General features: G+C 39.3%; 1 protein-coding gene across 6 annotated transcripts in view; it reads left to right on the top strand.

Moving 5' to 3' along the window:
- Positions 1-13962, top strand: part of AFF4 (AF4/FMR2 family member 4) — a 56328-nt gene that overhangs the window by 13067 nt on the left and 29299 nt on the right. For 4 of the 6 annotated variants that reach the window (XM_041119376.1, XM_029998036.2, XM_029998034.2 and 1 more), the window contains 4 exons: positions 7021-7147; positions 9148-9939; positions 11310-11354; positions 12330-12416. In XM_041119376.1, coding sequence (XP_040975310.1) covers positions 7025-7147; positions 9148-9939; positions 11310-11354; positions 12330-12416 — 1047 coding nt within the window. In that variant the 5' untranslated portion in view covers positions 7021-7024. Of the gene's footprint in view, positions 1-2790; positions 3031-3067; positions 3088-7020; positions 7148-9147; positions 9940-11309; positions 11355-12329; positions 12417-13962 lie in introns of those variants that run through there. The other 2 variants (XM_041119377.1, XM_029998035.2) reach the window with 2 other exon arrangements.

The following is a 13962-nucleotide window of genomic DNA, read 5'->3' as shown; positions in this document are numbered from 1 at the left end:
GGAGTCCTGACTTGGTGTTGTGGTAGGTGCAGAAAATGACCATTTCAGTAGATGATGGCTTTGTTGTATCACAGCATTCAATCTTAGAGATATTCTTTGAGAGTCAGTAACACCACTGTTGGGTCATTGGTCTGTGCCATCTGCCTGTGCGGTTCGTTTGTGGCAGGTGGAGGGACAGTTGATGGAGGAATGATGAACCTTCCTCTGCTGTGTGCGTCCCCCGAGAGAGGAGGAGAGAGCAGGGAGTTGTGCTGTCGCTTCCTAGGCTTCCCTATTTCTCTACTGTTTCTGAAGAGACAGGACAAAAAGGAGGGACTGAAGTTGATATCCCGTGAGCAGCTCTGCTCTCTATGAAGAAAAAGAGCTGGGAACTTTGTTTCTGTGTAAGGTTAATCAGGGGGAGGGAGGAACCAGACATTTTCATCACTGTGCAATACTTTTGCACAAAAATATGACTTTTTAAAGAACGGGTAGGTTTGGATCTTTTAAGATCCCTTGAGTAAATTACATCAAACCAGTCTTGCAAATTTTTCCTGGATGTAAACAATTTTAAGCTATTTTAGGAGTATATTTTAGAAGTGGACTTAAAACTCGGTTTTAAATGAGCTCTATTGCAACTGCTAAAGTTAGGAATTTCCTAAAATCCAATTGCTGGGTGTTAAGTTTTACCTTAGTCCATTTACAGTCCTTGCTTCTATGTGCTGAATCTCATGTATATAATATACCCATTTCTCATCTGAACTTGTTTAATGAAACATTATACTTACAGAGCCTCTTTAGTTCTGAAGGATCCCCAAGTCCTTTTCCAGTAGTTAGTGTTGAGTTACAAATGATCACTATAATTCTTTTATCCATCATTGCAGTGTGGTGGCTTCTCAAGTAGAAGACGCTGGCTGGCTAGTACTTGGGTAACTCGATACAGTTTTGAGGGATGAAGGGGGAATCTGGCACATAAAACTAAAGAGCAGGATGTAATTACTTGCAATGTCATTTAACTGAGACACTGGAATTAACAACATGCTCTTACAAAAATTACTGTGAAATTTTTCTCGACTAACGGTGGTGAAGGATTTGTGCTCATTTGTCTGAGAAGCAGCAGCAAGTCCAGGCAAATCGTGCTTTCTTGGGGATTTCTGCGGTGTTTTGGAGCTGAGCAAGAAGAAGTGCCTACAGCAAACTGCTAGCTCTGCCCTCCCTGGTAGTTCTCATGAAACATTAACCTGACCTAGTCCAACTTACTTTTTTTTTTTTTTTTTTTTTTTTTTTAAAGGTCTCCCACCCTCACAATATGTACAAAGGTGTTCACATCCAGCTCTTACAGTACTTTATGATCTCCCTGTTAATGTGCAGAAGGTATCCCTGACATGAAGGGTGTGGGGTAGAAACATTTGTGTTAATGTTATAGAAAGGAGACATTTGTGTTTATATTAATGGAATCATTGGTTTGTATCGTATTACCAATACAGTTGTATTTGCATTGTATTACCGATAGCTCAGACCTTCTAATGAAACCTTGGAAAGAGGGATAGCTCTCTTCTACAGACGGAGCTATGTGAAAGTTCATTCTCATCAAAATATCTAAATGAGATTATGGCTCAAGCTTTCTTATGCTCACGTATGCAGTCTTACTGTGTTGAGTGTGCCTAACAGCGAGTTGATTTATACTGAGTTATAATTTAAGAATACTGCTGCTATAACCAACCTTTTCTTTGGTGGAGCAGACACCATTTGCAGTTGAACCCACCCCAGGCTAAATACCCCTCCCTTGGCACAGAATACCACTGCGGTATTAACCAGAGCTGATGGAAAACTGCAGCCTTTGTGTCAAAAGGAGCGAGGGAGAGAAATAAAACAGAATACTCTGTCCTTTTGAAAAGTTGTTTTTTCCTGTTTCTTGACACATGTGAATATTACTTGAATTCTCCGTAAACTCTTTTTCTTAGTTTTGTTCCCAATTCCAGTGTTATAAAACTCTATGAAGATGACTTTGATTGTAGTACTTCCGTATTTGCAACATTGTGATTATCCTCTAAAATACTTTGTACTTTGTTGTGCAAAGCTGTATCATTTTAGTAGGAAATGTTTTATTTTTTTCTGTGTGGTTTTTTTCTTTACCGTAAGGTAGAAAGCTAGAAGTTAAGACTACACATTCACTTTTATGTAGTAAGTATAGTAAGTAAGTATTAAATAGTTCTTGGTGACACCAGAGCATGTTCCTGTTCTGTGTGTTGGTGGGTTTGTGTTAATTTTGTTGTTGCAGGGCAGTTATTTTTTAATTTCTCCCTCTTTTAACAGTTCTTATGTGAATGCATTTGTATTAAAAGCTGACAGAGTAGTGTTTAGGATTGTGTACTTGATTTTAGTGACAGGACTAGTAGCTATGCCATACTTGACACACAAGTTGGGAGAAGCATGCCATGCTGACTCCTTAGATACTTCTTGCTATTCATGGTACAAGTAAGAAAAATACTTGAAATAGGTAACAGGTGTCTTTGGGAGGGAGTTGGATGCAGTGTTAAGGCAGTTTCTGGTATTTTTAAATGCCTTCTGAAAACATATCATTCCTTATTACAAGCGGGATTGCCAGCTTTTTTTTTCCTCCTTTTTTTTTTTTAAATAAAAAAACTTCATTTGAGTTGTCTGTGCTTCACGCAGCTGGGTGTGCCCTGCATGAAGTGCTAGATACTGTGTGTTCTCTCTGAAGACTGTTTATCATTCATGGCCAAATGTTGTCAAACAAAATTTGTGTTTCATCACAGCCAATTAACCAGCACTGGATAAATGAACTGTTTGATTTCTCTTGCTTATGAAACCAATTGAGATAGAAAAAAGCCCTTGAGTTAAATGAGGATGTCCTGAAGGAAGTCAAGGTGTTGTAAACATGCTTTGAAGATCCACTAATGCCTGCCTGAAAAGCAGTGGGTTTGGATCACTTTTTTGGCGGGTTGTGCATAGAGGGTTCCTCAGGCAGATTCACCTTTGATGGTTTTGCCTTACGGTGCCTGGGAGGACGGAGCGATGCTGGTGAGGGTGCTGGTGAACTTGGGCAAGGACAGGCTCTTGGATGCCTGTTGTGGTTCACGAGGGGTGAGAAGTAGGCTGTTAGTCCTACGCCTGTACCCAGGGATTGGCCAAGGTCCTCTTTCCTTTAACAGCGTTGCCAGTAAAACTTTGGCAATGTGGGTGTGTTGGATTGTGGGGTTGGTTTTTTTTGTAAACTGAAAGTGTGGTCCAAAAGTCCCATCCCTGGGATCTGTCCCCCTGCCCCTGAGCTGAGGGAGTGGGAGGTGGGAAGCAGGAGAAGGCTGCAGCCGGTGGGCAGGGCAGTGGCAACGCTGCAATTTCATAATGCGAGTTATAAAGTCCATGATGATGATTGCTTGAGTGAACCCTAGCCAAAGCCATGCCCTTTTTCGATTAAGGATGCACAGAAATACCAGATAGGATTTAGTAAGATGTTGGAATGAGAAATGAAAATTGTGTTTCTGGTATGGATGATTTGAATGACGCTCGACTAGTTCATGTGCTCATTACGTCTAGATCAGGGGTTAACAGTGGTTAAAGAATACACGCAAGTGAATTTTGTTTCAGAAGTTTCTGTGAACTTCTTGCTGAATTTCCTTCCTTCTTTCTTCGTATTGAGCTGGAGAAGAGGCGTGAGATTTGAACAGAGTCAGTTGTGTAGTGAAATCGCATACTAAACAGACTGTGCAGAGTACAGCGTGGCTAACTGTGCACAAATAATGACTCAAAGCATATAGAATTAGACTTCCTAAAAATGGAAATACTATGCTGTGCTTTAGGCCCATTTTCAAATTTCTTTTAATTTTTGAACTTTTCTTTCTCCAGATGTGGAAATTAAGGTGACTTTGGTCCTTGCTGTGGGGGCATTAGTTTTGTCTCTCTTAGCCTGGCTCTGTTCCTCCTAGGTGTTCACACTTTTGCTCAGGCCTCCCAGGAAAAGGGAAAGGGAAATTATAGCAGGATCCATTTGACAGCAGCGGCTACAAGTCAAAAAGTTCTTCGTCTTCCTCTTCCAGGCCTGGTGTGCAGGGAGGGAGGAGCAGCGATGCTGTCCTCTTGCCCAGAGGGTGGGGTAGGGGTGGCAGGATCTCAGCTGCACCAAGCCGCTCCGGGCTCTTTTATCTTGTGGGAAAAGGTTTAAATCTGGGATGCAGGTGTGGATGTGGGAGAGGGAGAAGCGGTTCTGCCTCCGTGCAGCTCTGACTGTGTCTGCAGCAGTGGTGGGAGTGGTGGTGGTGCGGCAGAGCTCCTTCCCACCAGTCGGCATCAAAACTGGGAGACAACGGGGCTTCTCATGCCAGCCTGAGACAGGGCTGGTGTCCACTCCGACTTGGGCAAAAAAACCGAGGACCAGCAAATAGTACATAACTTCGATCACAGTAGTAAATTTTAGATAGTGGATTTTAAAGGTTTGTTATAATTAGGAGTGGTCTGAAAACTTAGTTTTGCAATTTCCTCTATGCTGAAGTTAATTGCTAGCAGTGTTGATTTAGTAGGCAAGCCTTAGTCTTCTGCTTTTCAAGGGACCTCTACTGCTTACGTTTCCTGAACAAAGGCAAATTTATCTTCTGTTACATTTCATGGCTGTGGAAGATACGAATTTGACTGGGAAATTGTCTGAAGTACAGAGTTAAGGAAGCCCCACTAACTTCGTTTATTTACACATTTAATGTTAGTGTGATTTTAATAGCTTAGTACACATTGTAGGCACTTAAAATATCTCTGTATAGAGATTCAGAAGATCAGATACAAACAAGTCTAACTTGAATCACATTCGAACTATTGACTTTAATACAAAATTTAAAAGAATTAAAAAAAACCTAAACCCAATCCCCATACAGTCAAAATGACTACCCATGAAGATGTTTATCCTTTACTATACTACAAAAGACTGGGGAGGAGTGGTAAAAAGTGTAATTAGCTGGTATATTTCTGATGAGTAATTTTACATTGACTTGGCAGGTATAGCCAGATGAGCTCTAGTTTTGCTCCAACTCTGATCTCAAGTGGATCTTTGCTATAATGTTCCTTTCATGTGATAGTGTTGGTACAAATGTTGTTTTTTTTTCCGCAGTCCCAAGAGCTATAGTAAATGTTGATACAGTTTTGGAAGGTGATGCTTGTCTCTGTAAAAACTAGTAAAGGTCTTTGTTAATATTTAATTCTCTATTTGTTAAATGTAGCTGTGAAATTCTTAGTTAAGATTATAATCTTCTAAATGTGTAGCTGTATTTAATTCACAATCTTGGTGTATTGGTGTGAATGAACTGCTCAAAGATAGAGTACCCCTATTCCTTGCCTCACATTTTGCCTTTAACAGTAAAATGGCTTAGATTCGAACTGTTCCAGTTGGCTTTAACTGATCAGTATCTGTAATTAAATCTGATATTTGTCTCTGCTTAAATCCTACATGTATAAGAAATTGGGCTGCATTCTGAAGAATAAGGTTTTTAAGCCTCAAACTTGTTTTAAAAGTTTGCCATTAATACCAAAATGATCCAGGTAGTTTGCTTGCCACATTCCACTGTACAGGTCCCTCTCTCAGCAGCCAGCCTTGATGTTCACTTGCAGTTACATGAGGTCAGCTGATTATAGGATAACTGGAGAAAAGAGTGATTTTTCACGTATAATTTAAAAGTTATGGTATTCATAGGCTTGATATCAGCATCGAGTTGCATTATGCTAATGCTTTTACCTTGTTTACAATGCAGGGAAATGCAACAAACCTGTCACCTTAAAAAGCATCAAAGATTTAAACTTACAGTGTGGGTTTATTCTGGTTTTGGCATCCTCTTAGATTTCACTATATTCAGAGTAGTAGACAAAATGAAGCCAAATGAGGCTAAAATGTTATTAAGGTGAAAAGACTAACATTTTAAAAACTGATAGGTTGAAGTCATCTTGTTTAGAATGGAATAGCTGGTTTTGCATAGCTTTCAAAGTAATGCTGTAGCAAATAATTATTTTTTTTTTAATAATCAGGCAGCTGTCTTAAAAACATGAAATAATGATCTTCTAAGCAGATGAGATTTTCATTTTAGACTGCAAATTATGTGGAAGAACATCTATTCATTTCCTGGAAGCACCTACCATACTTTTTGCAGATCAGTAAGGCACATTTATAAATCTCTTGATATGAAGGGTAGCACATGTTAAAGGAGTTAGTTCCACCTTATTCATCATCTTATTTTGTTTACTCTTTTAAGTCGTAGTGCTTTATCAAGCTTGAAGGGAATCTTTTTCAACTTTTTTTTTCATGTTGCAACAATTTGACCTATTTCTATTAACTAAGCAGCAAGACCAAACTGCAAATTAAAATTTGTAAGATGGGGGATTGGTAGTTTTTTAATCTGCATTTTTGCAGTAGGAGAACACTGTATGGTCTAAAGCAAAAGGTGCAATATTGCCAGAACTTCACTGAAATTACTGCTTTGAGTAGAAATGTCTTTTGGGAGTCAGGGAGGAAGGGAGACCTGGAAACAACATCAAAGCTTGAGGTTAGAATATGTGGGAGAATGGGTGCCAATAAAGGTATGTCAGCAGCAAAAATAAACCCCAAACCAGTAGAAGTCAGGCACTGAATGGGTGGGGGGATAAGGGAGTAAAATTGCAGAACATTTGGGGGATGTGGAGGAGAAAAAGTATTTTGGAAATGAATGGGAGATGTACAGCGTGGGTTGAAATAGCTAAATGATTCAAGCAGGTGAAATGGTTTGAAATAGTTACTTGCCTGAGGACTTTGTGGATTTTTTCTTTTTTTTGTTACTGCATAAACTTTCCCTGTTAGAAGCTAGCTGTAGACTGTGGGTTACAGCTCTTCTAAGTGTGAGGTGTCTTAAATTGGACAAACATCTTTTCAGTTTTGAGGAGCTGTGGTCAGCAGGGGCTTCGTAACTGAGATCATTCTTTTGGCAAAACAGGTACAGGAGCTAACTGTGTGCACTTGAATCCCTCCTCATTTCCTTCTGTGATCAGAAATTTTTTTTTTGTTCATAGCAACATGAACCGTGAAGACCGGAATGTGCTGCGTATGAAAGAAAGGGAAAGGCGAAATCAAGAAATTCAACAGGGTGAAGAAGCCTTTCCACCTAACTCTCCTCTCTTTGCTGAACCGTACAAAGTTGTGAGTTTATGCAGTTCTTACAAATGCAGTTTTTACAGCAGAAGTCATGTGCAAATTCATATTTTAAGTTTCTTTTTATCTGCATTCTTTTTAAATCCACAGCTCTTATGCTAACCAAGTATTTAAGCAGGGCTTGAAAATAAGGATGGACAGTTACTAACCAGCTCTACTGGCAGGTTTATAACAATGCTTATTACTATAAGGGGATATATAATCCTTTATATATAAAGGGAGGGGCTGCTTTGCAGGGAGTGAGAAAAGGGATAATAAAATCATGAAGTTTTTTGGCTTTCTTCTGCTTTTGCTACAGTGACTCGAAACAATTAAACTGTCCATTGTGTCATGGTGTCCTGGTTTCGGCTGGGATAGAGTTAATTTTCTTCCTAGTAGCTGGAATAGTGTTGTGTTTTGGATTCAGTATGAGAATAATGCTGATAACACACTGATGTTTTCAGTCGTTGCTAAGCAGTGCTTATACTAAGTCACGGACTCTTCAGCTTCTCATGCCCAGCCAGCAAGAAGGCTGGAGGGGCACAAGAAACTGGGAGGGGATACATCCAGGACAGCTGACCCAAACTGGCCAAAAGGGGTATTCCATACCATGCAATATCATGCCCAGTGTGTAAACTGGGGGGAGTTGGCCGGGAGGGGCAGATCGCTGCTTGGGGACTAACTGCGCATTGGTTGGCGAGTGGTGAGCAATTGCATTGTGCGTCACTTGTTTTGTATATTCTAATTCTTTTATTATTAGTATTGTCATTTTACTGTTATTATAATTATTACTATTTTCTTCCTTTTCTGTCCTATTAAACTGTCTTTACCTCAACCCATGAGTTTTACTTTTTGTTTTGGTTTGGTTTGGTTTTTGATGCTCTCCCCTATCCCACTTTGGGGGCAGGGGGAGTGAGCGAGCGGCTGCGTGGTGCTTAGTTGCTGGCACATGCCAAATTGCTCTTTTTTGGGTGCTTTAGCCTGTTGCTAAACTTTCTAACCTTCAATCAGTGTAATCCAGACCTGGGTAAGTTCAGAAAGAGAATGTTTAAATAGGAGGTTAATTTTAAATGCTGAAATGCTTGATATGATACAATTATCAGCTTTAACTAGTATGCCAATTATTTGTATCTGATTTTTTAGTTTGTTTTAGTCTCGTACAGCTTCAAACCTGTGCTAGGCTTCCACGCAGATTTGCTGAACAGAACTGGAAAAAATAGCCTAATTTTGGGAGAGCTAAAAAAGTACAATTTAAGATTTTCATTATGTAGCTCAAAGCTCGCTTTGAAAGCAAACCCATTCCCTTATCACAATTTCAGCTGGTTTGCAAGAAGTAAAACATTGTGACTGAAAACTGTCCTCCTGCATGAGGAAAGTTGAGAGATGTTTTTTTTTTTTTTTATTCCTGTCCTCCCATCACTCAACTGTGCTTGATAACCAAATCCCACATGTATGAAGTTAATTAAAGCTGTTTGGGATGTATGGGTAATGGTACAGTATACCTGATTGGAAAACAAACTGGTTATGTAAGAACAAACCTTTTCTTATATATAATCTTGTTGGCAAAAAGAATTATGCCGGTATAAATACCAATTAAAAATTACATGCAGTGGGAAGGTTAAGCTGATTTTATTTTACTGTAAATTAAAACTTTTTAGGACTAATACATTCTGTATTAGAGAAATAGTCTTTAAAGGTGAGAGTCTTTAAGGTGACAGTAGGCATCTACAATTTTTAAACTTGCATCCAACTCACCAATGCATTATTTGAAGCACTGATTAGTGCTGTTTCAGCTGTTCCTGCTGCTGAAATACATCTTTTCCTTATGCTTTAGGGGTGAAATTACTGCTTTAAGAACTAAAATTGGGAATTGGAAACAGTGGCAAAAAAGACATGGATGTTAGCCACGATCTTAGCCCTGAAATTTAGAACTGCAGTAGTTGTCAAGTCAATTAGCTGAAAGTGAAGTTGTGATTTTTAAAGCCTTGTTTTTCAAATTATTTTCACAGACCAGCAAAGAAGACAAATTGTCTAGTCGTATTCAGAGCATGCTTGGTAATTATGATGAAATGAAGGATCTTATAGGAGATAGATCGCTACAAAAGCTTGTTGGAATTCCCAAACCAACTGTACCATCAACACCAGATGAAAAATCAAACCAAAGTTTCTTTGGTGATCAGAGACATAATACCAGCTCACATCAGAGCAGCAAATGGACTCCTGTAGGACCAGCACCTAGCACTTCCTCGCAATCTCAGAAACGGTCCTCAGGTTTACCGAGCGGACATAGTAGTCAGCGTGGCAGTGGCAATAACACTAGCAGTAGCGGCCAGAGGCATGACCGTGACTCATACAGTAGCAGCAGCAGCCGCAAAAAAAGCCAACATGGGTCCGAACACTCCAAACCCCGTTCTTCCAGTCCTGGAAAACCATCTGCTGTTTCTTCGTTGAGCTCCAGCCATTCAAGATCTCATGGAAATGATCACCACAGCAAAGAACATCAACGTTCAAAATCTCCCCGGGATCCTGATGCCAACTGGGACTCTCCCTCCCGTGTACCCTCATTTTCAAGTGGACAACACTCTAATCAGTCTTTTCCACCTTCACTAATGTCCAAGTCCAGTTCAATGTTACAGAAACCCACTGCGTACGTAAGGCCAATGGATGGACAGGAATCCATGGAACCAAAGTTATCTTCCGAACACTACAGTAGTCAGACTCATGGCAGCAGCGTGAATGAGCTGAAGCCTAGCAGCAAAGCACATCTAACCAAGCTGAAAATACCTTCTCAACCACTAGATGTAAGTTGCTGTCTGTTTCCTGGCTCCTTAAATATAAGTCCCTTTGGGCTGGGATTTTCCAACTTGTTTAAAATCCCAATCTACATAACCGAAATTTAGTTTTTAGTAAACACTGTGTTTTTTTGTTACACAAAGCATCTTAAACTTACGCAGTGAAGACCTGTATTTCAAATGGGGAATGTACAAAAGTAGTTATTTTTTTCCTTCTGCTTCTTCCATGTGGATACTGTGATCTTCTTTAAATAAAGGCTGAGACATTCAGATAGGCTAACTTAACCCAGAGAGGCTAATTTTCATAGAGTATTTCTGTAGTCAGAAGTTAGTGAAATAGTAGGATATCCACAAATATTTTGACAAGCTATACATACATTGTCGTTACTGGGGGCCATGTTGTCTTAGACGAGTGATACCATCTGCATATATCAGACTTTCTTTTGAAGTGTGTAGCAATTACTGGATGTGATTATTATACCTTCACCTGGGGAAAATAAGCTAACCCTAAAGCACACCAAATTGAACAGGGTTCAGAACTTTTATCAGGTATGCTGGATACAAAATACTATTGGGTTAACAGCTTTTTAGTAGTTTGGTAAATCTTGAATGGTTAAGGCACAGACTCGGACTACAGCTCCCTTACAAGGAGAGTGCCTTTCTTAATAATAAAATGTCATTGCATCTCCTATTTAATTGCTTGAATCGTCATAGCTAGAGAAAAGCATTTGTTCCTGGGATTTCAATGAATAGCAAAATAAGATCCAGGGCACAGGTAAGGAAATTCGAAAATAAATTATTTTCTCATTTGTGAAGACTTGACATGCTGATGCAGTGAATTGTATAGTAGCTTTGCTTCCTTTCTGCTTGTAGCGGTCAGGAATGGAGAAGATTAATAGTTTCATAATTATTGCTGTTTCTAGATTCATGCTTAATGTATGTTTTACTTCATAATGCAGTTTGTCATTACTGTGCATTCACAGTCATGCATTTGAATTCAGATATTATCCAGTGGCTTCTTCCAGGAAATGATTGAAAGCTATGATTCTCTTTCCTTTCTCTCTAGAAGTTTTTAATATTACTGACTGCCTATGATCATTTTAACTGTCAAGTGAAAAGTAAGAGATTATTGTTGCAGTTTTATAGATCTCATGTATTTGCTTTTCATAACTGGATGTGACTCATACCATAAAAATATGGATCTATCTGATATTAAAATTAATGTTGATGAAAAGAATTAGCAAGGTCTGTTTGTATCTATATAGAGTCCATATGAATCATGATGAGGATGGAAGTTTATTTTTAACTGTTTCTAGCCCCCGGGATCTTTTAAGGAAAATTTGCTGTAGGAGACGTTAATCTTGAGTTTTGATTTGTAGGCATCAGCATCTGGTGATGTGAGCTGCGTGGATGAAATTCTAAAAGTAAGTTCTCTGTGCTTTTGTTCATAACTTACTTGTTGAAAATACAAACATTACTAAGGAGGTGGAAAGTACTCTGCAGTTGCTTAGTGCCTTCTAAATTGACTTGGCTGCAAGTTATTACAGGAGGGCTCTTCAATTACTCCTCCAGCACAGGTAGACCAGGGAAAACTGGAAGCAGAGCTGTGTGCGAGCTGGGCGCTGGGCGTTGCTGGGTGTGCACATCATCTCCTGGATATCCTCACTGCATTCCTGTTCTAGGCCCCCTCCCTGTTAAACTAACCAGAATTACCCTTTTCTTCCACCAAAATACAGTCCTTACATTCTGATATCTTTTTAGATTATAGTAATTTTTTTGCTATCCCACAGCAGAACTTTCCCTTCTCTTCTACCTAGGTTATTTTCTCAAGTCTTTTTACCCGATGTGATCCCCTGGTCATATGTCTACTATAACAAAAGAATCCTCAGATTCCCCTTGAGCATTTCCATGGCTTACCATTTGCTCTGACCTTCAGTACTCCATCATCCTTGGAGATGCTCTGAGAGAATGCAAAGCACTTTCTTTCCAGCTTCAGGCATTTGATTTTCCCCTTTTTTCCTTGAACTTCATAGGCTTCCCTTTCCTAGGATTCTTCTTTCTACCCCTGTATCCTACGTGTGCTCTTCACAGGCTGAAATGATCAGACTCTGACTTCTACTTCAGTTTATGTTCAGGCCAACCAATTCTATTGATTTATGCCTTTCTGCTTGTTACTATGTCTTAACTATCTGTTCTCATGGGTAACAATTTAAGATTTAGACCTTTCAGTGCAAAATCTTTGTTACACATTTGGGAAATTAAGATTTGAATATAAAGCTTAGCGAAGTGTGGACAATGAACTGAAAACTGAGAGACAGGGTTACCATTTGAATAAGATTGTAACTTGAAATCTTTGCTTTAATTTTGTTAATAGCTTTCCTTTTTTGTTCTGGTTGTAGGAGATGACCCATTCTTGGCCTCCTCCACTGACTGCTATTCATACACCATGTAAAACTGAACCATCAAAATTTCCTTTTCCAACAAAGGTCAGTGCTGTAGTCAAATACTGAGTGCTGTTGAAGGAGTAAATCCTATTAAAGATCAGGATTTTGGAACTCTCTTAAATTCAATTCTGTATAGTTCTGGGATTGTTTCAGTATCTATCTTGCTTCACAAAAACATTTGTCAGCAGTAGCCTTACAAAGAATATCATCATTTTTCCTCTGGTTTACACACACACTGCAGTCTGCAAAGATGTCTGTAATATAACTTTCCTTTTACTTTTTAATTTTTGTTTCATAAACTCAAACCTTCTTCAGGATACTTCTGAAGCTTGAAAATGCCATTGAACCTTTTTCCCCTATTAGGGAAATGCTTTGCACCATTTTGTGTAGAACCGAGCAAGTGTTGTGTTTACCTCCATCTAGCAAAGTCATCGAGGCTGGCTGGTAAATGCTAAGAAATTTAATATACTTTTCTGCATAAACTGAATTTTCCTCATAATTTTGAAGTCCATTAATAGTTCTATTAGATCTTACATTTTCAATTACAAAAAAATTAAACCAGTTTTAAAGTCAGATGTTTTGCTAAAGAAATTTTCAGATCACTTGTTCCGAAAGATCCTCTTCCTAACCTCCCATGTACTTAATAACTACTGAAGTGTTTAAGCTATTAATTCTAAAGAAAAATCAGTCACTCTTTGCTGCTGTTGACAGCCCAGGGCACGTTTCCAGGAGACCTGCTTGAACTGACACCTCTGAGGAAGGAGTTCTCTTGCTCTCAGCTGCTTGCTCTGTCCCTTGAGGCTGGATCTGGCAGCCCCAGCTGCAGGGTTTTAAGGCAAACTGACACTGGTGATTGTTTGCCTTGAAATACAGCTCTGCAATCTCAAGATCTTGGAAGCTGATGGGTAGGCAGGGTGGAGATAGGCAGGGTAGATAGCTGTGGGTAGCAACTTTAGCAAGTACAGTTCAGCTTGCGATAGCTGACTCATTCAAGAATTCATGTTTTGTTTCCTGTATCTACTGATTACCAGTAAAAGATTTAACTTGACAATATAATTTTTCTCCAGACTCAACATATCTCTGAAATGGATTGGGGTAGTCCACCCCTAATCTGGCATAACTTCAGAGTGAAGAAATTATTCTGTTAGTCTTGTAAAAGTTACCTTCATAATAAAGACTACACTTTTTCTGACCAGACTGCTGTTCTAGAGCACCACTTGCTGCTATCAATTTCCTGTTTGATCCAAATTGCTCCCCAAAACAGAACAGTTCAGTGAAGTATTTTAAGATTTTTCTCACTGAGGTCCCTAATCTGTCTAAACCGATTGTCTTATGTGAGTGCTTTGACATCACCTTCTTTTGGCCAAAGGTTCCAGGTCCCATGTTGTAAGTGCACATCCACAAAACTCCCACAGACTGGTACGAAGTTAAATGGTTCGGGTTCTCGTACTGGCTAAATATCCCAGAGCTATGGGCAGTCCTGTTGTCATCACCCTCTGCGTTGCGTGTTCCTGTCTCGCTGAGTCTTGCTTGCTTCTCTCCAGTGAGCTGAAAATGCAGAATATACTATATGGTTCTCTGCTTTACT

This window comes from Aquila chrysaetos, chromosome 22 (genome assembly GCF_900496995.4).
Source record: "Aquila chrysaetos chrysaetos chromosome 22, bAquChr1.4, whole genome shotgun sequence".
NCBI lineage: Eukaryota > Metazoa > Chordata > Aves > Accipitriformes > Accipitridae > Aquila > Aquila chrysaetos.
Note: the sequence above shows the minus strand (reverse complement) of the source record. Positions and strands in the feature narration are given on the sequence as shown.